This window comes from Podarcis filfolensis, assembly GCF_964270895.1.
Source record: "Podarcis filfolensis genome assembly, chromosome: 15".
Classification (NCBI taxonomy): Eukaryota; Metazoa; Chordata; class Lepidosauria; order Squamata; family Lacertidae; genus Podarcis; species Podarcis filfolensis.
In genome coordinates this window covers 4559431-4585448 of record NC_139618.1, presented here as the reverse complement: position 1 = coordinate 4585448, position 26018 = coordinate 4559431, and the positions used below count along the sequence as shown (strand labels likewise).

The 26018-nt window shown below is 47.2% G+C and overlaps 3 protein-coding genes across 6 annotated transcripts in view; 1 reads left to right on the top strand and 2 right to left on the bottom strand.

The window, feature by feature from the left end:
* Positions 1-839, bottom strand: part of VMP1 (vacuole membrane protein 1) — a 104419-nt gene extending 103580 nt beyond the window's left edge. The window contains exon 1 of one of the 3 annotated variants that reach the window (XR_014541939.1): positions 689-839. The gene's annotated coding sequence lies outside the window, so the exon portion shown is untranslated. Of the gene's footprint in view, positions 1-148; positions 168-688 lie in introns of those variants that run through there. The other 2 variants (XM_083587887.1, XM_083587891.1) reach the window with 2 other exon arrangements.
* Positions 840-2353: 1514 nt separating this feature from the next.
* Positions 2354-8931, top strand: PTRH2 (peptidyl-tRNA hydrolase 2; the record flags this gene model as incomplete). Its single annotated transcript, XM_083588071.1, has 1 exon — positions 2354-8931. One exon carries the CDS (start codon positions 2354-2356, stop codon positions 2870-2872), a length of 519 nt encoding a protein of 172 aa, XP_083444197.1. The 3' UTR covers positions 2873-8931.
* CLTC (clathrin heavy chain) overlaps positions 7626-26018 on the bottom strand; it is a 74437-nt gene continuing 56044 nt past the window's right edge. Inside the window, exons 20-33 of one of the 2 annotated variants that reach the window (XM_083587377.1) lie at positions 25576-25759; positions 24935-25127; positions 21999-22156; positions 20612-20776; positions 19831-19938; positions 19531-19698; positions 18145-18294; positions 17747-17878; positions 17437-17547; positions 17056-17226; positions 15846-16067; positions 13949-13969; positions 10419-10494; positions 7626-9318 (exon numbers count right to left, since the gene is read on the bottom strand). In XM_083587377.1, the coding sequence (XP_083443503.1) occupies positions 9194-9318; positions 10419-10494; positions 13949-13969; positions 15846-16067; positions 17056-17226; positions 17437-17547; positions 17747-17878; positions 18145-18294; positions 19531-19698; positions 19831-19938; positions 20612-20776; positions 21999-22156; positions 24935-25127; positions 25576-25759 (1984 nt within the window). In that variant the 3' untranslated portion in view covers positions 7626-9193. The remainder of the gene's footprint in view (positions 9319-10418; positions 10495-13948; positions 13970-15845; positions 16068-17055; positions 17227-17436; positions 17548-17746; positions 17879-18144; positions 18295-19530; positions 19699-19830; positions 19939-20611; positions 20777-21998; positions 22157-24934; positions 25128-25575; positions 25760-26018) is intronic. The other variant, XM_083587378.1, reaches the window with a different exon arrangement.

The following is a 26018-nucleotide window of genomic DNA, read 5'->3' as shown; positions in this document are numbered from 1 at the left end:
GGCTCTTTATCTCACCCACCAACCACTGCCCTCCACACTGGAGCCACAAGAAGGGTCCTTGCCCCCAACTGAAGAAGAGAGCTAGATGAAGAAATAGAAGCCCACCCCCCATCCCCCAAACAACAGACGCTGCCCAGCTCCTGCCTACCTTCAGAGAAGACCCACTGAAATCAAAGGACACGACTAGCTCAGTCGGTCGAGCATGAGGCTCTTAATCTCAGGGTCGTGGGTTCGAGCCTCGCTTTGGGCGAAAGATCCCTGCCTTGCAGGGGGTTGGACTAGATGACCCTGGTGGTCCCTTCCAGCTCCACGATTCTATCACTAACTCAGGTCCATTGGGTTGTATCCGGCGCTGACCTTTCTCAGGGTAGACCCATTGAAATCAAGGGGAGAGGGCGGGCTGAGACCCCGCTCGTTCCAATGGGTCTACTCTGAGGAGAACTTGGTTAGTCACAGCCCACAGGCAGCTCTGAAACCGAAGGAGGGAGAACCGTTTGAGAGGGGCAACCTCCCCACCCCAAGACCACCGCCGGGGTCTCTCCCTGCCTTTCCTGACAGGATAATAAAAGCGCAGGAACGGGGGCGGGCGGGGGGGGGAGAGACTCCGCGCTCGCCTCGCCTGCCCCGTGTCCCTCCGGGGGACCCGTAGGCAGCGGAGGCCGCCCCCCCTCAGGCCCCCGCCGCTTACTTCGCTCGCTCTCTTCCCACAGGCGCGCGGCAGCCCCGGCTCCCTCCGGCTTCTTCCTCTCCTCCTCCGTCTCCGCCTCCTCCTCCTCCTGACGCTCTTGATGTTACCTCCGGGCTTCGGGCCAACCCGGAAGTCGGGGGAGGGCTCTCCGCTCGGCCCCGCCCACCGACCGGAAAGCCGGTCTCTTCCCCGTCGCTTCCGGGCGCGGTGACGTCATTTCCTGCGCGGCGCCGGTTGGCGGCGTCGGCGTCTCCTCACGCGCCTTCCTTTTTCGGATCTCGTCTTTCTCTTCTCAGCTTCATTACAGGGAAAAGAAAGGTTTAAAAAAATAAAAAAGGCGGGAGGGGGCTGAGAGAAAAATACACATCTATTTCAGTTGGCAAGCGCGCTTTTCGATTGGTCGGTGTGCCTGTGGCGTCACGTAAAGGGGCGAGGCGATTGACCGACCGTCATATGACGTCGCCCACAGGCCGTTGGGAAGAGGGGGCGGGGCAGCCTTCGATAAAGGCACGCGCGGTGTTGCGATTGGCTAGCCGTGTTTGTGACGTCGACTGCCGGCTTGCATCGTGGCTCCTGCTCTGAGGCTGGTCGGCGGCGCGAGGAGGCGACGAGTGGCTGGTGAGGAGACGCGGAGGCGGCGGGAAGGGGGAGAGAAAGGGTGGGAAGGGTCCCAAGGAGCTTGCCTGGGACTCAGGTGAAGATATGCAGATTTATGCAAATATAGTGGGGAAGCCAAAGAAGTCAGTTCGGACTCTTAGGCCTCTCCGCCTTAAAAAAAAAGAAAACTCACTCGCATGTGTAAATTTACTGTGAAGCTGGCCGCCAAAGATGGGGTCCTTAAATGAAAACTCTGGCCGATTATTTATTAGTTTATTAGTATTATTTTTACTATTTTTAATTAATTTTCCATATCGCCCTTCACCCAAAGACAAAAGGACGGTTTACAACTGAAATATACTTGGAGTCGAGAGTGGATTTCATGCTCTTTATTCAGCTCATAGTGGTGAGGAGGAATGGAAGTTCCCCCAGAATGTCTGCTTTATATACATTATTTACACAATGGGCCCCACGTGATTGGCTAATTCCGGGATTCTCCTGTAGGCCACTCAGGTTGCGGATTCATAGGACGAAATGAAAACGCAGACCCATTGAAAAGGAATGGAAATTACTAACTTGGATCCATTCATTTCGGTGGGTTCAGCTTCCTAGTTGGGTACAACCCATTTGATTTATTCCACCCCTTTGTCCCCTATAAGGTGCTAGGGTAGCTCGCAACAACACGAAAATACAGAATTAAGTATCATTTGGCACAATTTCAGTACTGTATGGAAGAGTTAACCTATGAGTTGAGGACCCTTTGCCTACAAACCCATTGCCTCCCCCCCCCCGCCTGAAAATATCCTGTTCTCCAGATGCTTTGAACTACAACTCCCAGCACCCCACTGGGAGTGGGAGCCTGCATCATCTTCGCCAGGTAGGTGAAGGCTGGTTTATACCAACACTCTCTAAGCTTTCAGTCTTTCCCAGATGCAGCTGGCAGTTGCCCAGCTTTGAACTTGGTACCTTCTGCATGGCTTTGTTGTCGTGAAGGCTGCAATTTCTATTTTCCTGAGCACTCCTTAGGTCCTCCTAACATTCTTCTTGTCTTTGATCGCTAGATGTACTATGGATTACCTTTCCAAGCCTGGTCTCTTCAGTATAATTGCTGGTGTTGCCTGTGGAGTATGCCTGGGCTGGAGCATTCGAGCCCGGTTCTTGCGACCATCCAAAGCCAGAATGACCCAGCTTGCCAATGAACTGGGCAACGAAGCCACTATCATGGGCGAAAGCGGCGAATTCAAGATGGTGATCATCGTCCGGAATGACCTGAAGATGCAGAAGGGCAAAGTGGCAGCCCAGTGTTCCCATGCGGCTGTCTCAGCCTACAAACAAATCCAGCGCCGAAACCCTGAACTCCTGAAGCAGTGGGAGTATTGCGGACAGCCCAAGGTGGTCCTCAAAGCTCCTGACGAGGAAACACTGCTTCAGCTCCTGGGCGAGGCCAAAACGCTGGGCCTGACAGTGAGCTTAATCCAAGATGCAGGCCGTACGCAGATAGCCCCAGGTTCGCGGACTGTCCTCGGCATCGGACCAGGACCAGTGGAGGTTGTGGACAAAGTCTCTGGCCATTTAAAACTTTACTGAATACGGAGCATCTAGCCCAGAGATAATGATATCAACTGTACAGATTTAAAGCAAACAACCCCTTAAAAACAATGATTATTGAGCAGGATCATGGTTTATTTTTCATTGCCTTTCAGTATTTGGAATACATAAAATGCAACAGATTATCTGTCCACGCTCTACTTCTTTGTTGTCAACTGGTTAAACATGATCCTTGAACTTACTGTCCTAGGAAATTGTTGATGGGGGGGGGGGGGGAATTAAGGGCATGTATAGTAAGTACAGGGCGAAACGTGGTTCTCTGGGTCAGTCTTTGTGGATTTATTTATTTTTTAAATAGAGAATTGGCTCTTTGAAAATGGTCAGTCTGAAGGGACAGTTTTTAGGAATATGGACATTGTTCCTGGGATGAGGAACTTGTCACTCCTTAGGTGTTGCTGGACTCAGACTCCCATCCGCCTCAGCCAGCACAACCAGTGGTTTGGGATGATGGGAGTTGTAGCGTAGGAACCTCTGGTCAGCCACAGGTAGCCAGACCATCCTTGTTTTAAAGACTCAATTCTGAGGTGAGGAATGTAAAGGTGGCTATCCTACAGAGTTCTTTAGTTGTCATTCACATATGCCTAAGTATGATCTGAAAAGAGTTAAAGGATATTCCAGCCGAGCAAAAACTTTGTCTGTGGTCTGGGGAGAGTTCCAAGAGCCAGATGGAGAGGCCTGAAGGGCCGCATTTATTGTTGCTGTCTAGCAGCAGCATCCTGATATTTGCAGCAGCGTATCTTGCCTTCATGACAAAACAAAATCCATCTGTTAGCTCAGTCTTCGATTTCAATGACTAGGGCAGCAATGAAGCAGTAGCAGCACCCCTGCTGCTTGTAGCTGGACAAGTTTTTTAACTTGCCTTTTTTCACCCATTAGAACAGCCCTTTGAATTAGTAAAATGCAGGCAAAGGAAAACTGCAGGTTCTTAACCTTTGGGGGCTTAGCAGTGATGCTGTGTTAAGTGACTTGTGAGTGGATCTTTAGCAACAGAGCATGCAGAGCAACTAGAGCCATAGGCCAGGACTGTTGTACCCCGACTGCTAGGAGGGCCCTAATTTCCCTGGAAGTAAACCGGAGGCACATTTCTACAGTCATTTCTACACTTGTCTTCATCTTCTCCTAGAAGAAACGAAGCACACTTCCTCCTCCACAGCTGTGGGCTCTTCGTATAGTAACAGAGCAAACCTTTGCATATTTTCATGGAAGAAACCTCAATGATGTCCAACTGGACCTACCTCCAAATCCTGGGGACTGTTAATGATCCTGGGAATTGTAGCTCTGAGAGGGGTAAGCTATAGTTCCCAAGATTCTTTGGAGGAAACTGTGTACTTTAAATCCATAGTATGTACTCTGCCAGAGCAGTAGACTCAAACAGCATGGTGGAATAAGTTTTCAAGGCCTGACTGATCCCATTGTGGCATGATTTGAGAACTGGCAGCCCTAGGGCAATGCTGGTGGGGGGTTTTCCAGCCTAAGGGCCACATTCCCTCTTAGGGAGGCTTCCAGGGGCCACATGCTTTCCCACAAGGGGATTTCAGCTTAGTTCTTTCTCTGACACCCAAGCAATCACTATCTGGTATCCAATACAGTAAAAACCATTTTAACCTAAACCCAAAATTTATATATAAAAAATACAGAGATCAAGCAGGAACACTCAAACATCTGGACAAACAGGCAGGTTTTCACTGGCTAATATAGTGTCAGCTGGAATTAGTGGGGGTGTTTTAGATGTGGGGTGCCACTCTAGAAAAGGCCTTGTCAGACACATCTATGCTAATCTATGCCCAGAAGAGGAACATTAAGAGTTAACACATAAAGCACATTAAGTCACCGTACTTGTCCGGCTCATGTGCTCAAGCCAGAAAAGCAAGTTGCTTTTTGGCATGAAAGAGGATTTATTCAACCATGTAGGCAAAGAGCTGAATCAAGGGTGGAGTTAGCCTTTGAACTGGCAGTAGGGTTGGATGTAGCAATGCAACTCCCGCCCTCCGCACTTAAATGTACAGCTGTTACTTGGGAAAATACTAGTCACTAATACTGCGACTATGAATCCAAAACACTATCTGTGTTATCTCCAGGGACACCCTAACAAGTTAATTAGCCACAAAGGCCAGGATAACTTTGCTATGATAGTTTCTTGCAACTGACTCTGCCTCATTGTATTATTGGAAATCAATTAAAGTTCTCCTTTTTAAAAAACAAACAAATCACGTACCAGCAATGTGCTGCTGTAAGAATGCTGCACCAATTTCACGTACACTTAGCTCTAATTATCACTAACTGCAGTGTTTGCGTTTCTTTGCCACTCAACTCCCACCTTACATTTGCCCCCTTTTATAATACCTTCCAACTGAGATTTCACTTCATGCATCTGACAAAATGGGATTTAGTCCATGATGAAATTTGAGCCAAAATAAGTTTGGTAGCCTTTGATTTAAAAAGTACCCACAAAAGCCAAACTCTTAATTATTCCATCTTGCCACTTCCATTGGATGGCAGCAGCTCAGGGGTAGACAGTTTCACCATCAATCAGTTTGAAATTATGGAGAGTCACTACATGTCAGCATACTAGACAATACTGCCATGTGTGTGTGTGTCACACAGAACTCCCCCCCCCCCCGTGTGTGTGTGTGTATAAGGTAGAGCCCTGGAAGGATGGAGAGGGTAGCTTCTAACCCTAACCCTTCTCCATTCCCAAATGAGAATAGTGCCTTACATTTTGCCTCATATCTCAGGTTCTACAAATGCTATAAACTTGCTTTTTTAAAAAAGAAAAAGCTGGGAATCTTGGGATTGTGGTCTATGCATGGGGAGAGCGGACACAGCCCCCTTCTCCACCCCTGCTCTCTCGTGGACATGGTTAGAGGACCAATGGTCTGACTCAGGTTCAGAATTCAAGCCTTTTTATATGGAACCATGAGGACTAGAATCTTGCTTTGTTTCTAAGGGAAAGGCCGCAGGTCTGTGATATAGACTACCTGCATTTAAATGCCTCTAGGCTGCAGCCTTTCAGGTGCACAAGGGGGAATAAGCAGATCAACTTCAAAAACAAAGAGCTGTTCGGTTAGCAACTGCCGCTCCTTGAAATATCTATGCAAGAGCGCAAGTGATGCAACAGCATGTAAGTGGCATGTTGTGATTGCACCTTCGCAGCCTGTGATCAATGCCTGTTTATAAAATGGAGAAACCTGAGCAGGTGCTGCCCTCTGGTGGGCACTTCATCCAACAGCCCAAAACAAGTTTGTGGACTGCAGAATTTTCATTCCTTGTTAAAAATCCCCCAGCATACTTTATTTGCAGAGCAGTATGCAAGTTGCATAATTATGTGCAACTGTTTTAAAAACCTCTCTGATGTCAAATATATTTTCATAATTTTATTATGTGTTTTTAGTGCTATCTGACATATTTTATGTGGGCTGCTTAAAGCAGAGATAGACAAAGATGGTGGATTCCTACCATCACTGGTCTAGCAGAGGTGGGGAACTTGTGGTTCACCAGATGTTGGATTCTCAGCTCCCACTTTTTCTAACCATTGGTCACTCTAGTTCGGGTTAACGGGACCTAGAGTCCAAAAACTGCTAGTCTTAATACTTAAATCAGCCAAGGCACACTCGTAAGCTTCAAGTGAGGCTCTGGGGGAAGCTCAGACACCACTCTTATGGCACAGTATGGGAGAAGTGTCTTATTTTAAGCATAAAATCTATTAAGGATACGATGGATTTGTATTGTTTATGGTGGAGTTCAAGGTGGTGGGCAATTGTTCTTTTGAGGGGGGACGTTGCTGCTTTGTACATTTTAATATAGGAGGAGATGCTCAGCAAAACATGCTTCCAAAAATTATGTGTGGTTCTATTCATACAGAACAGAGAGTGACTTAATCTTTGCTTGCTGGAGAACCTGAGAATTGCATTGTGTGTGTACAAAGGATTGTCTAATTCAGCCACTTCTCGGAGGGAAGCTGTATTAACATGACAACATCAACATGGTTGTTGTGTAGAACAGTTGCCAGCCAGCAAATAATCTTGATATGTCTACTTCTGAGTAGAGCAGGGTAAGGAACTGGATCTGGCCAGTTGTATCTGCCTTAAGTTCTGCTGAATAGAGCCATAGAAAGTAATGGAGGGAAGTTAACCATGCCTGTTAACTTTAATGGTCTTAGAACTTAGTTGAAAACATACCTATGGCAAGGTGTTGTTTTTTAAGAGTAATCAAGGCACACTCAAGTGACCTTTTACAACAAAAAGGCAGGCTTGCAGCTCTGGTACAGACAGGAGGAGTTTGGGTGGTTTGATACTGGTTAAGATCACCAAAATGGATTTGTTGCAGGGAAAATATGTGATATAGGCAGCTTATTTTTCATAGTCTGTTCTCGTAGCCGCTGCACTGAGAACCCCATAGGCATTTTGTAAGTGGCTATATCAGGCTTTATTTACTCTTGTCGCCTTTAAAATGGCAAAAGCCAGATCGTTACCTATATTGCAGTAAACCAGACACGTGTTGCTTTGATTCTCGTCAGCACCCACTCCTCCTAAATGTCTGCTCCAGGACCTAGAGAAGACCCAGTCCAGGACAGCCCAGCGAGTTGCTAGGTGGTTTGGCCACATGCACCACCCCACCATGTGCAGGCAGAAACTGGACTCTTCCAAGCCAGCCAGCCTTGCCAAGCAAGTCTGGTCTTCCTCCAGCGGCTGGGTTCATTTTGTACATGCAAACATGACAGTAATTCGAAGAGTGTTTGAACATTGAAGTCAATTTTATTTTGAAGCTAAATATATTAAGGCAACTTAACATACCTATAACATGATCTTTTTATTTTTTTTAATTTTTTGTCAGATTTAACTGGAAACACTCAAAAACTACAACCCTAAAGAGGTTTTCATCACCTGGTTAAAAGACGCTGTCGTTGGCCCAGCTGCAGCCACCTGTTGAAAAGTGCTATCATCTCTCCCCTTATTCCAGTATATAGTCCCCAAACATCTGCCTCACACACATCTCTGTCTCTCTCTCACACATAATCTCTTCAGTGCAAAGTCAACTGCCAATATAGTCTGGTCTCCATAGTAACAATTTGGTATTTTTGCTAAGTTGCTGGTCCCCTCTCCCGTCTGACCTTGAAAAGCACCAACCTTTCCGTGTTTTGCTTTTCAACCGAGCACATACATCGTAAAAAGGAGCTTGAAGAGAGATGCATACTGAAAAACTACCATAGAGCATGTCCACAGTCCAGTAATTTATTATTATTTTTCCAATTCGAGTCATTTTTAATTGCACAAACAAAAAAATTGAACAGCAATTGGTTTTCTTTTCCCCCCCTCCTGCTCTTCTGTTTGAATTCTCTCTCTCTCTCTCTTTTTTCCCCCCTTCTCTCTTCTGTACACTCAGGAAAAAAATATTGATCTTGAACACCACAATATCCAACATACACGAACCGCAGGGCAGGGTTAGGTCAAGTACACGCACACTTGGATTCATGGTGCTCCCTCCTTGTTCCTCAATGGAAAATAATAAAAAAATGGTCCCCACAAGAAAAGCACAGGGTATACAGTAGCACGACAGAAGGGTCATCATCCGTTTACGTATGGAGTGAACACACACTAGCATTTTCTCTAAGACTAAACTGGAAACCTGCATAGGTTAAAAAGGGGGGGGGGACTCTACTAGGTTTGCCGCTGTTGTTTTTTAAATTCAGGAAAGGTTGTCTGTACTCATGTCTTTTATTTTTAAAGAGCTAAGCAATCCAAGCGGGGTAGGAGATGCCGGTTTAGTGTTCCAACTCCCAACTACAAATCCTTCTCTTGGTTTAAGCTTTTTCTGCCGCCACCCCCCCTCTTCAGAATATACGACGAGACTTTTAAATGCATTTTTTTTCCTTAGATAAGACGGTACATATTTGTAAAGCTGCTCACATACACTGAACTTTAGATTCGATAGTAGAGTTTAAACGTTTACAGAGTGCAAATTGGAAGAGTCACAAAGAGACCGGGGTTTAATGTCAAGAAGCAAGTCTTGCAAAAAAAAAAAAGAAACCAAAAGGGGGGGGGGGAGCCCACTCAAATATTCCCATTTGGAAAGAAAAAAAAACAAGAGTCCTTTCTAAGTGACATGGAATGTGGAAAAAAGAAGGATTATGCTTAAGTGGGACTGAAAAGGTTTGCGCTGGGGACGGGGAGAGAAACAAAAATAGAGTCCTTCATAAAGTAAAGGTTATAAGGGGCACAAAGCTTTTTCCCTGTCGAGCTGAAGTGGGACGGTGGAGTTTCAACAGCAAATCGATGCTAGCTCCAAACAGACTTGCTTTTCTTACATGGTGTATCCGAAACCGGGCTGAGGCTGCCCATAGGGAGGGGCCGTGTAGCCGTAGCCAAAAGGTGCTTGTGGGGGGACTGCGACGCTGGGCCCAGCCGTCAACATCAGCTGGGGCTGACCTGGGGGGGAAAGGAAGCGGGGAGAGGAAGAACAGTTAGTGAAAGAGTCGGCGCTCAATTCAATCCATGTTCATAAAAGGGGACGGCATGAGAACCCCTACAATTAATTTTTATTTCATTTGTTTAGTAAGAACTACCAACTCAAAACAGTTTACAAAAAGCAAGCAAGCACTGTTCTGAAGAAGCAGCATTCCTGGCTTCTAAATTATATGTCTGTGCAGACTTGCTGAAATAGAAGGCTTTATATACAGTATGCCTAGTGAGGGCGTCTTGCCTAATGTAGACAGGCAAGGAGTTCCACAACAGAGATGCTGCCAGACGGAAAGGGGTTTTTCTCTCACAAGTGTGGAAAGCGCTCAAAGTGGCGCTTGTGAAAGGGCTGAGTGGGCATATTTGGGGCAAGGCAGCCCTTCAAGGAAACTGCCATCAATTCCAGCCATCGTGAATTATCAGCATATACAGTGGAACCTTGGCTTTCGGACGTCTCTGTTGCTGAACATTTCGGTTTTCGAAAGCCGGAAACCCAGGAGTAAATGCTTCCATTTTCAAACACACCTCAGAAGTTGGAACGGCTTCCGCTGTGTGTATCTGTTGTTTTTCACAATTTTCTCTACTGAATTGGCAGACCACCCTTTGCGCCTCGGTTTTTGAATGTTTTGGAAGTCGAACCGTCTTCTGGAACGGAGTGTATTCAAAAACCGAGGTACCACTGTACCGTATTTAGCTGCTGATGTATCACAATGTTGAAAACCAAGCTTTGCCCAGCCCTAGCACCTTCAGAGAGGGGATGCGTCTCCTGAAAATTGCCCCTCTTTCCTGCAATCTTGTAAGACTGCTTCATTAATAGCAAAGTTTTAAATTTAAATCTGCTCAGTAACCTACAAATAAGTTTATTTGATTAGAATAAACTCAACATGGCAGCTCTAGGTATCTTCCAGAAGCGGACTGTACCAGGACAGGGAACCTCAGGCCCAGGGGCCAAAAGAATATGGCCTCTGGCTGCCAGCTGCCAAACTTCCTTAAGTCCCGTTTTAGAACTAGCTGCTGCAAAGCGTGCCCATTTCATCCACCCAACTGCACATTAAGCCGCAGGTCGTTACCATAAACAATGGGCTGTGTTTCCGTTGCCTGCTCTTCCTCTTTCCTCAGAGACTCTGAGGCGTCCAGTTTGTCCACCTAGGAAGACAGAAGAACCCCAAAGAAATCAGGCAAGGCTGAGCTGCAGAATCTCAACTCCCGTTTTGTTTTCTGGCAGAGAAGTGGAAAAGCCTTCAAGGGGCGTGGAACGCAGTCAGAGAAACGAGGTCGCTCCCAAAATGAGGTTTCGGGGGCTGGGGGGCGTGGAGTTAACGTTGGGACTGTTAAAAGGCCGCCTCAACTACATTGGACAGCCGTTTGGAGAAAAGACGTCAAGGAGGTTCTGCCGATAAACCTTCAGAACAGAGGGGAAAGCCTGACACCTACTGCCAAGTGGTTTTTCCAGTTATTCATTCCCCAAGCCTAGCCTGGACCTGTCAGGCTCATTGTCTCTAGAGGCTGCACTTGGGGGATCAAATGACCACATCCAATAATAGGTTTCTAGGCAATTTGTCACACTGCCATCCCACAGATTTGCCACACCCGCAGCTTGCAATGTGACCTGCGATACCTGTCTATTGAGCCTCTACAGGCCCCACTTGGACCTACTGAGACACAGGTTTGGGTGACCTGAGAAGCACAGGCGCATCTCTTTAAAAAGAACAGGGTTGCAACCATTTGTTAAAAAGCAAGACTGGAGGACGTTTGTCTGCCATCCAAGCTTCTTGCTTCTCCATAACCTATGGCTGCCTTTGACAACCTGGTGCTCCTCGGGTTCTAAGGGACTACAACTCCTACCAGCCCCGGCCAGCAGGATGCGAGTTGGGAGTTCAAAACACCTGGTGGGCACTCAGGCTGGCAGAGGCTCATCATATACAGGAGAAAACAACCTTTATACTCTTCAGAAGTGTGGGGGGAGACACAGCAGAGCACTGGAACTGTGGCAGGTTGGAGGAAGGTTCAGCGCCCTCCCACCTCACCCCAAGCTGAATGAAGTGCCCAGGATGGAGAGATTTTTTGTTCAGCATCCAAAGGATCACAGCAGAACCTCCCACAAGTCGGTGTGTTGTAGGTGGATTGCAGAAGGATTATAACGGGTGAGTCCTAACTCCAATGCCACAAATTACAAGACTAACTTCTATGATCTGGAAGTTACCCTTGGAGCTGAGGAAGATGCCTTCTATCGGGTCAAACTGAATGTCCATCTGAGCACACATTGCCTCCTCTGACTGGCAGGCACTTTCAAAGGCCTTAGCCGGAGAGATCTTATCCTCACCTGTCACTACCTGATCCTTTCTGGTTTCCCTTTTTAACGGGGAATGCTGGGAACAGGTTCTACATGCCAAGCAAGCGATTTGCTACTGAGCTACGGCCCTCTCCTTACTGTTTAGTAAGACTGCTAAGAACTTAGGCCCTACTGGGTCAAGTTAATGGCCCACCTAGTTCAGCATCTTGTTCTCACTGCGGCCGACCAGATGCCAGTGGGAAAGCCGCAAGCAGGATTCAAGAACAAGAGCCCTCTACCATCCTGCGGTTCCCAGCAAGTGATATTCAGAAGCACGGCTACCTCCAGCCGTGGAGGCAGAGCAGAGCCACTATCACTGGGCTGGAATCCATCTCTAGAGTAATAGGGTCAGGAATTCAGTTTCCCCCACACCCCCTGGTTGGCTTCCCGATGAAACACAAGGGAGGTTAGGAGAACACACAAGGGGGCGGGGGGAACAAATGTGGAGGGCAGGGGAGGCAAACGAGAGCATCCAGTCAACCTTTCTCAAGCTTCATAGCCTGCTCTCTGGGCAGATTGTGTTACCCCTACAAAAGTCAACACTGCTCCTGCTGGGACGCCTGCGGCGATGAGGAAGAACCAGAATAAGCTTGGGATTGTGTGAGGTTACCAAAGCAAAGATCCAGACAGAGAAATGCAAGCTAAGCAGAAGAGGCAGAGTCTCCACAGGGCCCAGGCCAGTTTCCGGACCAGGACATTAAAAAAAAAAACCAAACACAAAAAACCTGTCCATTAAAAATAAATTTTAAACTCTACTCAGGTGGCTCTTACTAAACACAAGGGTTTAGAATATACTCTGCAAGCTTGTTAAAAAAAGAGGGAGGGGGAGAGAAGCTGCTCTTTACACAAAAACCAAACTACTGGACTCTCCCTGCTGATAGATTTCGTTAAGTGCACAGAACTGCATTTTTTTTAAAGAAAGGCTTTTCCACGGAGACTGCGATAAAGCTGCAGAGGGAGGAGAAAGAGTAAAAAATAAAAAAAGAAATCACATGCGGTCAATGTTTTTTATATATATATATTTATCTATATATTTTGGTGCCATGTGTGTGATCATGGAAAAAAGGCAAAAGAACTGAAGCAGGGGAGTGAGGTTGGAAAGATGGCGGCCAGACAAGGCTCCCTTTCCCGCCCCCACCTCCCCAAAAAAGTTCACGGCACGCAGCAGCCCACCCCCGCCCCTCCCCATCACCCACAGCAATGCGCTTTGCAGCTTCAGGGGAAAGTGAGATGTAACATCACAATGACTGTTGAACATGCTCAGTTCAAGAAAGCAAAACACTGCAGTTCATTAACCTTTTTTCACACCACACTTTTCTTTTCTTTTTTTTCAACCGACTCGACTTGCTAGCTGCTGAAGGACTTTTAGGGAGAGTGTTTTAAGACAACAGGTTCCAGAAGCTGCCGCAGGGGGGTGCTCAAAAAAGGAAGAAGAGGCAGCTTTAAATCAACGTCTGATTTGCAGACTTTTTAGAAGATGGAACCCACCAGCCAAACAGAAAGGGGTTTAACTTCTGGGAAAGGAAGTTCTTTGAGTATCAATTCTGGTTTAAAGAAATGCTGAGAACGTCTGGGAGGGGTTTTTTTGTTTTTTGTTTTTGTAAAGGTGAGAAGGGTTTAAAACCAAGAGGGCTTTGGCTCAGGGAACGAGCCTTGGGCTGGTAGGAGAGCCGGCTGGAAGTGGGAAAACTGGACGCTGAGTTGGAGGTGAGAAAAAAAACCCAGTCTTTAAGCAGCTAGCTGGAGCATTCTTTGGTTTTGCCTACTTTCAGCGAGACACATTAGTAAGACTCGAGGATCAGATGTTGGATCACAGTCCTTTCCAAGGAGGCAAAAAAAGATACTGCATTAAATGAGGGAGAGGAACCCAGATTGCCACCCTGATACTCTCGGGGGGGGGGGGGGAGTGGCACCATTAAAATGATTTGCCGCCACCTGCAGGGCAATTTATTTTGAAATGTTTCTAGGGGACCAGGTTCCCAGGGCCTTGTGGTCTCTCTTCAAACTGTGATCCAACTGATTGCATCCAACCTTCCTGGGAGAGTCTATTAGCCAATTAGTGTCTACTGGTTGGTCCTACAGCTAATGACTATGGTTTTAATTTGCAGAGGCTTTAGTGAGATTTCTGTTCAAGGGGCTGGCGGGCAGAAAGCAGTAGCAGCAGTGTAGTAAAGGTAGGAAGGAGGGGGAGAGGGGGAAAACTCATGCAGATATATATCCTTAGACTTAGGCCTCCAGACTTAAAGATGGAAAAGAATCAACTTTCACCTTTTCCTTTATTGTATCAACCTGCAAAGGAATTCAGAAGGTGCAGCTTAGAGGAAAAAAACTCACTCCATAATAGAGCATTTCTTTTTCTTTTAAAGGTAGATTAAGCAAAGAGCAAAGAAGGGTGGAGGGGTGTTAAAACCTTAAAAAAACCCAAAAACATATTGGAAGTTATCTGCTGCTGAAAGCTAAGTCGGGCTTCCGATTCCAAGGCCAGGCCAGGTTATACACAATGTACGTTGTGAAACTGAGTGCAGGCTTTCTGGACTAGGATGTTGCTATGCTGAGATTGCTGCCCCCAGGTTAAAGGAACAAGGTTACTGCTGCCGCCACCAAAATTATTTCTTCCTTAACTCCTGCATGCTGGGTTCAAGTCCTTTTTTGACCTGTGACCCTGTGTTTCTGAAAGGAACAGAGCCTTGTGGGGTAGAGCTGGGATCCAGTCTAAATAGTTCACATCCCAGCATACACAGAACCACCTAATCTCAGCCTTGGTCACCCAGTTTTCTCACAAATTCAGGAGCAGCAGGAGTAGGCTTTTAGGAGTTTTAACTGTTTTCGGAAGGTTATTCTAAACTGTTTTTAAAGAGGTTTATTGTTTTAGCATTGATACATTTGCCGCCCTGGACTCCTTTGGAGGAAAGTGTGGGATATAAATTCAGTAACTAAAATAAAATACTCCCATTTAGACGATTATACGGCTACTGAGCAACTTGCACTGTTTTTAATCGAGAGCTATTGCGGCAAGCACTACAAGCTTCTGGATAAATCTTTTGTGCAGAGCGATCACTCAAATGCACCTTTCCATAAACACAGGAGTGCGGGTTGGGGGGTGGAGAGAGAATGCAGACTGCCTAGATCTAGGAAGGGCAACTGCTGGGAACATGAGCTGGCTGGGGTCATCAAGGCACCATTCTTTCAGCGAAAGGATTGCTGAGATCGCCCAAAACCTTTTGGAACCCCTGAAACACTCAAGTTTTAAGCTGGTGCTGCAACAAGCAAGTGGAAAGCCAGCCGCTCAAGAGGTACCTCTTTGAAAGCATCACTTGGGCTCAGTTGAGGAGACCAGAAACCCATTTTCATAGCTTGACCACCAGGGGAGGTGGTCAGTCTGGCAAAGAGCAGATCACCTAGCGGGGACTGCAGCACTCGTTGCTGGACAGATTGTTCCTGAATGGGCAAAGCTTCCGACCACCCCTGAAGAAGATTCACAGTGGATGACAGAAACAGACGCTTTCTGGCTTGGTACATACTTCTGCACCGGGATGTCAGCTCATGTAAGGAGGAATTGCAAAGTTCTGGTTGCATCACAGTAATTGCAAATGCCAGCATATGCGGGAAACACGGCGTTCAATCCTTCGTGGATTTAAGTCTTACGGGTGAACCACTCTTGATTACCCCCAAAAGTGGCTTCCAACCTGCAGGAATTGGTCTTGCGAGACCAATGCTAGACTGATCAGGGGGCTCCAATTCCAGGCCCATCCTCCAAGCTCAGCAATGGTTGAAGTTGTGGCTGATTACACCGTATCACCTGCTCTGGTCCTGGACCTGATCTGGGGCTGCTTCCTGGGAGCGACTGCTCTTTATCAAGACAGGCAGAACCTATTTAACTATGTTATAAAAACGGTGACTTGAAAAACTTGTGCTCAAGCTTGCTTTCCCCTCCTCCCTCCCATTCCCTTTTCCTCTTGTGCCATGTCTTACTGATCGGGGGGGAAAGTCTCAAGAAGAACAAGTGCCAACGAGGACAGAGACTGACGCTCCAAGAAGCACAACGCAGGGGTTAGTCGCACACATAACACACAACTGATTGTGTTCATGGGGAAACAGCACGGCAAGCAACCAGCAGGGAGGCCTCTCATTTATTGGGGCGGGCGGGCTCTGAGGCCCTCCTTACCTTGCTCAAATACTCCTTCATGACCTGGATGAAGTAAGGCATGGCAAAATCCATGATATTGTGCCTCCAGGCCGTCTCCAGGACAACATCTGGCCGGAGGAGGTCATAGCAGGTGAAGAGGCAGGCCCCGAAACACTCCCTCTTGCCCTCCTGCAGGAACCACTGCAACAACTCTTCCGCCAGCTCAGTGTCTTTGGACTCCGAAGCATACTGCATGGCGTCCTGGGAGGGGAAGCAGGCGAAAAAAAATCAGAAAATGTGCCAAAAAAGAGGAAAAGAGAAGAATGTGTCAAGCAAAGATGTGTAACTGCCCTACTGCTCAAGAGCGGCCTAGCCGTTGCCCACCTACCCCAACTTCATGTTTTGGACTACAAATCCCATCAGCCCCAGCAATGTTTTGGACTACAAATCCCATCAGCTGTGTTGGGAGCTATAATCCAAAATATCAGGGTGGGGAAAAGGCTGGCCTCTCCACTGTGTGTTTTCCATCTGCAGTAGCTGCTACCAGGGCAACGTTTTCAAAAGGAATGATGTTACTAGGGATCTTCAGAATGTTCTTCACACTTTTCTTTTACTCGGGCTCTTTTTAAATATATCCACGTTTATGAAAAATGCCTTTTTAAATGTTAAGGACAGGAAGCGCTTTTTTTTTTTTATTCCTCCCCCAAAGTAGAATGCTGTGATTTCCCAGAGAGGTTCAGAAGCCTAAGTTTGTTTCATGTCACATGCGGTTTTAGACGGCTATCAGCTTTATGTATTCCAAACTTGAGCTACTTTTACATGAATATGGGACTGATGAGTTGTTTGATGATGCCCCCTTCGTGCATTGCACTTGTGGAACCTATCGTATCTTAACTCTATTGTGTCCGATTTAGATGTTTATAGTGACGTGAAGCTTCTCTGAAGCCTATTGGTGAAGGGTAGTTTACAAAGCGCTTGAATAGACGTATTTCACATGGATGTGTAGTCTGCTTCTTTAAGAAGACTTGTTTTCCAACAGCTGGGTGAGCGGATCCAATTACGTGAATCTGAATAAACCATAAATCTCGAAGGCAAGAAGAAGACAAACACCATGGCATGGAGGATTGCAAGCACAGATCGAAGGGCCTCGGACTCTTCTGCAAGCAAAGCTGCTTTGCCCTCATCGCTGCCTCCTGCTGGTCACCCTCCCGATACAGACAGGCAGCGCTCACCCCACCAGCCCTGTCACCTTGTATAGCCTGTCTTTCTTGCACAGCTCCACACTCTGCTTCCAGCGGTTGTTGCCTTTGAAGAGATACGCAGCGATTCTCCTGAACTCAATCAGCTCGTGCTTCTCCAGGCGCTGAGCAAGGGAGATGTTGTCAAAGTTGTCATAGGCATCTATCGAGGTCCTGAGAGCCTGGACGGGGGGGGGGGGGGAGAGAAGGTTTTAAAATGGCACTTTCGGACCAATGAAGGCAGGGTATAGGTATAAATATAATAAAATAATATCTCAGAGAAACAGAGGATGTGGTTTATAAGCAAAGATGGTATGGAAGTTTCTGATGCACAGAACTGAAGGTGAGTTTTAGCATCCTGAGAACACGTGACACCCTGAAACCATTCCTACCTGATAGTCTTCTTCTATAATGAAGAGGTTGTTCAGAGATTCATTCACTGATTTGTTATTGTGGTTCTGAACGGAGCGCAAGTAGGGCTTCACCAGTGGAAGCTGTTTAACCTGTGAACAGGGATAGGAGGTTACTGCACGACCCAACCAAGCAGCCAGGGGCTATTTAATCATTTTTTAAACTGCCTTAAAGTTGGGGGGGGGATCTTGGCCAATACACAAGTGGCTGTGCTCTGATCTGTGGCAAGGCCACTTCCAAATTAAGGAGGGGATGCAGAGGGAAGTTTCCTCCAGAGAGGGATGACCCTACCTTGCTGAAGAAGTTGACCGCACGCGTGTGGTCCAGTCGGGGAGACAGAACCATCAGCAAGTCGTTGAGCAGCAGAGGTTTGAACTCCAAGTAAAACTGGATCGCTTTGTAATACAGCTCCACGTTGGCCACCTGAGGGAAGCAAAGGCGGGTTAACTGGCTCCCAAACATTTGCAAGGGTGGCAGGGAAAGCTTAAGGTCACGAAGGCACAATTCTGGCTATCCCCGGCCCAACGCCTCCTTCGCTTTGGCACAGTTCCCAACAGAAAGCCACTTGCTCATCCATCACATCAGTGGCGCAGGATCATGCAGGTGCTTCCTGTTCCAACGGCCAAATCAAAATACCCACCCAGATATAAAACCTACCAAGGGGAATTCACTGAGAAACAGGACAGTACCTTGGTGATGATGTCTTTGAATTGCCCTTCCTTCCAAGCATCTGTCGGGTGGTTCATCATGGTAATGATGGCGTTATCGTATTCTTCGTATTTGTCGTACAGGAAGACTAACTCGGCCCAAAGATGGGCTTGTTCAGCTGCCCTCAACACCTTCAAGAAATGAAAATGGTTTAGAATAGGCGCTATGGTCTGCAGGAGTCTGTCAGGTCAACCACAGCGTCTGTGAAGAACACTTAGAGCCTTGAATTGTATGGAATTCGAATTGTAATACAATATAGAAATCACACAGCATCTAGAGCAGTGCATCACAATTGCTACAAAAGGCAGAAAAATCATTAAGTGGTTCACCAGGACCTTGAACAACTTTCAGGTGATCCATGGAGGGTAAACCACTGGTTTAGAGTATTAGAACCAGTCTAGAACAGGCTGAGAGCCTTCCTAGCTTAGACTAGCACAGCATCTGTGTTCAACAATAACTAACCAGATGCCTCTGGGAAGCTCCAATGGCAGCCTTCCTCAGTTGCTCCCGACCAATTGGAATTCACAGGAAAGCAAACCCCGCCTCCCTGTGCCCAGAGCTACTTGGCCATTATCATGTCTAATAGCAATCAACAGGTCTCCCGCCCTGACAGGCCCATGGAGAGCGCTGTCCTGCCACAAGTGTGCACTGTTGGAGCCACTGTTGCCTCTGGTGCTACTGAACTTCATTGTCTGAGCCACAACAGTGGCAGCATTTGCTCCTTGACCACATGCTGCAGCGCCACCCAAATTGCCTTGAGAAAGAGGAAGCGTATGAGCGAATTCTCCTCCACCTTGATGACACCTGTGAGGTAGGTTAGGCTAACAGGCAGCAACTGGCCCCAAGGCCACCCTGTGGGCAGCCACCTTATGGCTGAATGGGGACATAAGAAGCTGCACTACCACCAGTTCAGACAAGATCTGTTGGTTCCATTTGTAGCCACTCCCCATGGGCTCTAAGCAAGGAGGGATCCCGCCCCAAATTGGAGCCAGGGCCTCCCTGTTCCTAGTTTAACATAGTTCCCCCCCCCCAAAAAATGACCCCTGAATTTTTGAATTTTATTGATATTGATGCTGCATTTTATGTTGTATTTTATGCTGTTTTTAAGTTGCATTTTAATCAATGTTTTATATTTGCTGTTAGCCGCCCTGAGCCCGGTTTTTATACCGGGATGGGCGGGGTATAAATAAAAATATTTATTTTATTATTATTAACTCCCAAAATGCTCAGCCACAATCACTCTGCAAGGTTCTGGATTTTTGCTTTTTAACCGGTATTCTTATTACTGCACTGATCTTCCTCTTACATGGCCACCCCCACCTGTTTTCTATTCCTCATATAATTTGAAATCTTGGGGACAGAGTTACCTTAGGAATGTTGACTCGCGACCAAAAGAGCTCCAGGTGTTCCCTCATTTTCTGTGGCTTGAATTTGGAGTAGAGGATGGCCAGCTCTGTGAACATTCCCATATGGGCCCGCTCCAGCCCCAGAGCCGATTCCAACATGGTGATCAGCTCCTCAAAGTAGCCACGGTCCTGGGGGTGAAAGAGTAACGAGTTAATGCTCAGCAGCAGCCGCCTCCTTGAGCACCCCTTTACGAAGGCAAAGCTCTGCAGTACCATCAGCACTGGAACACCCATGCTTTTTCTTCCCCACCTCCCCATTACCTGGTAATAGTTGATGAGCTCCTCCAGTTCATCCGCATGCACAACAATGTGAAGGCCGCACATCTGGGCCAGGCGGAACTCTTTCCCATCCACGCACGCAAAGCAGACCTGGAGGGGGAAAACGTCAAAGACCGAGCTTCAGTTACCTTCTCTCTCAGAGGAACTGGGGGGAGCAGCAAAGTCCTCCTCTAGAAACCCCTTTCTCCACTGTTGCACTGAGCCAGCATCGTTCTCCAGATGATGCTAGACTCGAATTGCCATTAGCTCAGGCTGGCAAGGCCAAGGATGATGGACCCATCTAGCTCAGCATTGACTGAACTGACTGGCAGCAGCTCTCCAGGCCTTTTTCAGGCCTTCCCAGTCCTACCTGGAGATGCCAAGGCTTGAACCTTTCTGCATGCAAAGCAGGTGCTCTACTACTGAGCTACAGCTCTTCCTTTAAAACCAAAGCAAGGTTCCAGTCCTCATGTTTCTGAATCAAAGGCTGATTTAAACAGGAACAGACGACGCTGCTTTATACAGAACCTGAGCATTGGTCCATCTAGTTCATTACTGTCTACACTGACTGGCAGCGGCTCTCCAGTGTTTAAGACAGAGGACATTCCCAGCCCTACCTGGAGATACCAGGGATTGGAGCTGGGGTCTCTTCCCTGACACTATCATGTCTGACCAGGCCTCTCCTCTTCCATGAATCTCTCTACTCGCCCCCACCCTCTTTTAAAGCTACCTATCAAAGCCAGCAGGAACAAGCTCTGCATACTGCATGAAGCAAAGGACTCACCTCCTTCCAAGTCCGAGTGCTGTTTGCTTTCCGGGCTCCGTCCACAGCTGCCTGATATTCGCCGAGGTGCACCAACGTGGAAGCCAAGCGCCCAAAGTTGGAGACATTGTTATAGAGAAGCTTGGCTGCGTCATACATCTTCTCATCATAGCAACGGTCGCCAACCTAGAGAGGAAGACAGTGAAGAGAAAAAGTGCTTGATTTTATCATGCTCCTTCTGTACTCAAGCGTCCTCTCTTAAAATTGAGGTCACATCTCCCCTTACTACTTGCTCTCAATTATCTGAATACCTTTTCTCTGATTACACCCCCCCACCATGAAATGACTCAATTTTCTCTGTTTATTTTCAACTTCTCGTTATTTAGGCACCATCCGTCCTCCCCCCCTGACCCCGCAAAGCAATGACAAGACAAGGCTAAACTATCTGACCATACGAAAGCATTTATCTAAGCTTTCTGAGTGGGATGAACAGCTCCAATGAAATATGAATGCTGGACCAATCAATTTGACAAAGTGTGGTTCCAGTTTGCCAGTTTTGTGAATGGGACCAGAGATTTGACCCACACAATGGTATGGCACAGCTTCGATCTCAGTGATATGCCCTCACACGTATCACAGTTTGAATTACATTTCACAAGTCCTGGAAATCTGGAAACTCGTGATTGCCTGTATAAGCTTTCACTGCTCCACACATAGGTCACTGTACACTTTTGTTCATTTGTGACTTAACGCCAATAAAACTGTATAATAACAAAGCAAAAAAACACTACTGGACCAGTTTAACCAAAAAGCCTGGCTTTCTTTTTACAAAAAAGCACATACACAAGTTTAGTTCCGTTATTTCAGAAGCCCATTCATTCGGTTTGTGTTCCATTCTTTCTCCCAAGGGGCTCAGAGCAGGTTACATGGCTTCTACACACTTTATCCCCACAACAGCCCTTTGACATAGCTGTTAACCTTTCCCCTTTCTTGCAAGGAATCCTATTCGGAATAATGGAATTCCCCTTAAAAAAACGGAAACGTTGACAGCTATGCCCTTTGAAGTAGGGCGGGCTGAGAGGTGGTGACTGTCTTAAGGCCACCCCAGGGCAGTTTCATGGCTGAGTGGGGATTCAAACCAGGTCCTCCCAGCCTTCAACACACTAACCACTCCAAAGAAAACTTCTCAGATCCCATATAAAAATCATTTTGATACTTGAGGTGTCCCCCCCAAATCTTTGTATCTAAAGCTGTAAAGAATATTTTTGGGGTATGTGTAGGGGGAAAAGAAACCTCCAATAGGCCCACCCAAACCTTGCAAAGAGACAGGAGGAGCTGAACTAACCAAACTAAAACAAAACACCCTACACTTGAAATTCGCATTTAAAAGGCTGACGGAAGGACTCACTTGTTGAATGTGGGCATTGTTTGGCCCGTTGATGAATTCTTCCAGCTCGGCCAAACGGTTTGTTTTAGCAAGTGCGAAAATGAGCTCCGTCTCCACATAGGATTCCCGGGCCTTCCTGCGGGCCATCTGCAAGTATTTCACCAGCTCCTCCCAGTTTCCTAGGTTGGGGGGGTGGAGAGGAGAGGAGAGAAAAAGAAAGAAAAGTTCAAGGTCACAACATGCTGACAATCAGCAGCGTTGCCCAGTTAGGCTGAAAGGCAAAGATCCTTCACTTCGTACTTATTACTTGACCGCACAGTCTCACTCGATGAGGAACGTCACTTTTTAGGAAAGGGAGGGGTGGACAACATCACGGCATGTGCGACACTGGCAAAAAGCAAAAACAGGATGAGCCCCCCCAGAACACTGATTAATTCGTACTTAGACTTGAGCTGCGTGCTGAGCTATTAGAGCAAAACACAGTCGCTCATTCTTGCTGGACAGAACACAAGCTTCCCAAAACTAGGGAAGAGGGGAGGAAAAAAAAAATCGGGTCAGCCAAACAATCCACTTCTTTGTCATCCGCCCCTTATACTGAGCAAGTCTGTTCAACGCATCTGGTAGAGGATAAATGTACTTTGCCAACCACTTGGGTATCTTGCCATTAGGGAGGGGGGCAGATCCTCATCTTTTCCTCTGCTATGGGTTTCAAAAAGTGGGACCCGAAAGGGTGGGGGGGAATAGACCCCTCTTGCAGTTATGGGAGGGGAGTCAAATGGGGGACAACCAATTGTTATGTTGGTACAAAGAAGTCTTCGTGTGATTGCTAGAATCCTGGAGAGGGGCTCTTCTACGCCTGGGCCTGGTCACCCTGAAGGAAGGTGACAAAAACTGGGGAATAGAGAGAAGAAAGCAAAGAGGCTCCTTTAACAAAAAGGAAGTCAGTGTTGTGGGACAACTATGCTTCGAATAGCGGCTTCCTGCAACAAGGAAGAGGGAGGCTTAATGCAGCAAGAGGGGGCAGGAATGGGAACACCCAGGAGGAAGGCACCTTATAATTATTTTAAATTTGAAGTTAAATTGTCAAAAATCTTTGAAACTCAAAAAAATAAAAAAGGCAAAGAAACTGGTATAATGTGACGTATGAGCCAGGCCACTGTCTCATAACTAGGAATTCCTCATCCAATAAAGTTCTGCTTAAAATAATTTTCAGAAAGGAAGAAGAGGGCTCAGAGGGAAAGTTTCATGTGCGACTGGCCGCAGTGCAAATCCTGCTTGATCCTGCCATTCTAGAGAAACCTGAAGGAAAGCAAAAACAGACCCCTCTCTCAAGGGCCCTGTGCTGTGGAACAAAGTGCAATAGATCAGATTCCCATGTGCAATAGCCAGCTCTTTAATCACTCTCTTGTGTTTCTGGGTTGTCATGGTGGAGCAGCGGGTGTGGAACCAGATATAGCTGCCGGGACACGTCTTGATCTTCCAACCACCCCGCAGGGTGACTCTGCATGTGGGAAGGACCACTCACCCAACATCATAATAGTGACAGGTGACTGAAACCTGTCAAAGTCCAAAGGAGGTTTTGGTAACCACCAGAGGATCAGCAGGTTACAGCAGCCTCCTCCGAAGGCTAGGGGTGCCCCTTCAAAGGGGCTCCCCCTGGGACAACCAGCTGAGAATTGGTCACAGGGAGCCCCTTTCAAGTCTGGAGGGAGAAGCGCTCCTTTTTAAAAAAGAAACCCAGAAAACTGATTGCATTTAAAGCGCTTCTTTCAGTGCTTTGAATGCAAAGTGTTGTAGCCAATGCTACTCAGAATAAAACCAATGAAAATAATGGACATGACTAACTTGGGTCCATTTATTTCAACTCTTGAGTAAAGCTTTGTTAGAGATAAGCTGCTTCCTCTGGAAAGAGAAAAAAATGCTTCAATTAAGGAAATGCTCCCCCTGCCCTGAGCAAGCAGTTTGTATTCAAAGTGCATTGAACCCAAGTGGCTTCCTCCAGCCCACTGAGCTGAACTAGGAGTTCCCAAAGTGGAACTCCCTAAGGCAGTCAATACCAGCCGAGTGGCGGGACTTTGGCAATGCAGGGCTCTCTTGAAGGACTGTGCCTGCAGAGACCTGCCCTGCGCTTTGAAGCCCCAACAACCAGCTGATGGGACTTCAAAGCGTCTTGCAGCCACCAACTGTCAGCTGACTGGATGTGCCTGCAGACCTCTTCTGGGCCCAGCTGCAGCTTTACCTGCCCCTCATCTGACACTGTGAGGTGAGGTATGGGCAGGGCTTTCTTCTCCAGCCGGAACTCAGTTCCAGCACCTCTCAGGCGGGCGCCATTGTCATTACGAGAGAACAAGGAAGGCGTTCATGGTGAGTTCCGGCTCCTCTTTTTCTAGAAAAAGTACTTCTGGGTATAGGGCAAAAGGGCTTGACTAGGCCAAAATGGTGTGGTGGACCTAATTAGGCCCACAGGTCAGAAGCTCCCCACCCTGTGTTGGAGCAGGAGAAGTGGAGAGTTGATTGGAAAGGGAAGGGGGGAATCAAACCTTGGCAACATTTTGCAACAAGGATGAGGAACCGGCAGCCCTCTAGGTGTGGGGTTCCAGTTCCCACTAGTCCCAGCAAGCAGGCCAAAGCGGTGATGGGAGCCACAGTTTTCCCATCACGGCACTGCCATCCTTGTCCATTCTCTTCCAGCTGCCATAATTATAACTGTGCTTACTGCAAGCCACGTTAAGAGCAATGCTGGACTGAGAATGTGAGATGAGAAGCAGAAGGAATGAATGAATTCTTGAAAGAAAGGAAGGTCACCCAAGGCATTTAAATTACGACTTCCGGGATGCGTCAAAGCTTTTTACAATCACAGAAGTGCTTAAGTTACTGCAATCCCACCTGGGTTCTGAAAGCTCCCAGAAGGCAGGCTACTGAAAACCAAACTTTATGTGGGGGTTCCCAAGCCTTACCGCTGGCATTCGCAGCCTGAACCACTTCCATGTATGAAGAAGGATCGTCCGCTTTGATGTAGGAGTCTATCGCTTCCTTAACCATCCCTTTCTGAAGCTGAGCTTTGGCAAGCTGGCTCCACACGGCTGGCTCATTGCAGCGCTCAGCGAACTCGTAGGCACGGTCCAAGTTGCCAATGTGTTCGATCAAAACCTAGAAAGTGGGGAGACGGCTGCCATTTAAAAAACAAAAACTAATAGCGTGCTTGTGGTAGGAATTTGCCAGTGCAAGAGTAGTTTGGCCAAAATTAAGCCTAGAATGTGCCTAGTTGGGCCTCCAAAAGCCTTCACACAAAGGATGACCAAGCCACTTTATCAGGAACTCTAAACATGAGGCATGAGAAAAGCCCACTATAAATATTTGCAGCTTCCCCCCAAGGGTCTAATTAGTATCTAGGGCACCTGAGCTGTATGTAAAACCTGGGCTAGAACCCATGCAGACTGTGGTGAACTGGAACTCTTGAAACTTGGGCTGGATTCCCTTGACACGGAAGTGGCGCCTTTAGCACAAATACATGGAGCAGTTTGGGGACACAAACCAACACTCAGCTCCGTGAAGAGAACCATACCCAGAATTCAGATACATGGACACCCAGCATTACCTGCACAGCAGAGGTGTTGACATCGAACTTCCTGAAGATGGAGAAGGCCTCTTCAAAGAGTTCGTTGCTGATCGCGATGTTGGCAATATCGGGAGCATCATAGTTGTCCAGGCGGTTGATGTATTCCATGACTCGGGTCCGGTCGGCCTTGATAGCCGTCAGAATGAGGAGGTTCTGCAGATTCCTTTACAGGAAAAAGCAAGCAATAGTAAAGCAAGGAATTAAGGCGTCAGCAGCCATCATTCAAAATAACATAATAAAGGTTTAGAGTGAGTTCACAGGTTCAGTCCCAGATCTCTGTAGCTGAGAAGGGTTTTTGGCCCTCTGCAGTTGCTAACAGTAAGGGGCTCAAGCAGGTGTGAGGAGCCTTTGTGCCTCCAGATGTTGCTGAACTACAACTCCCATAATCTCTGGTCATGCTTTCTAGGGCTGGTGGGAATTGC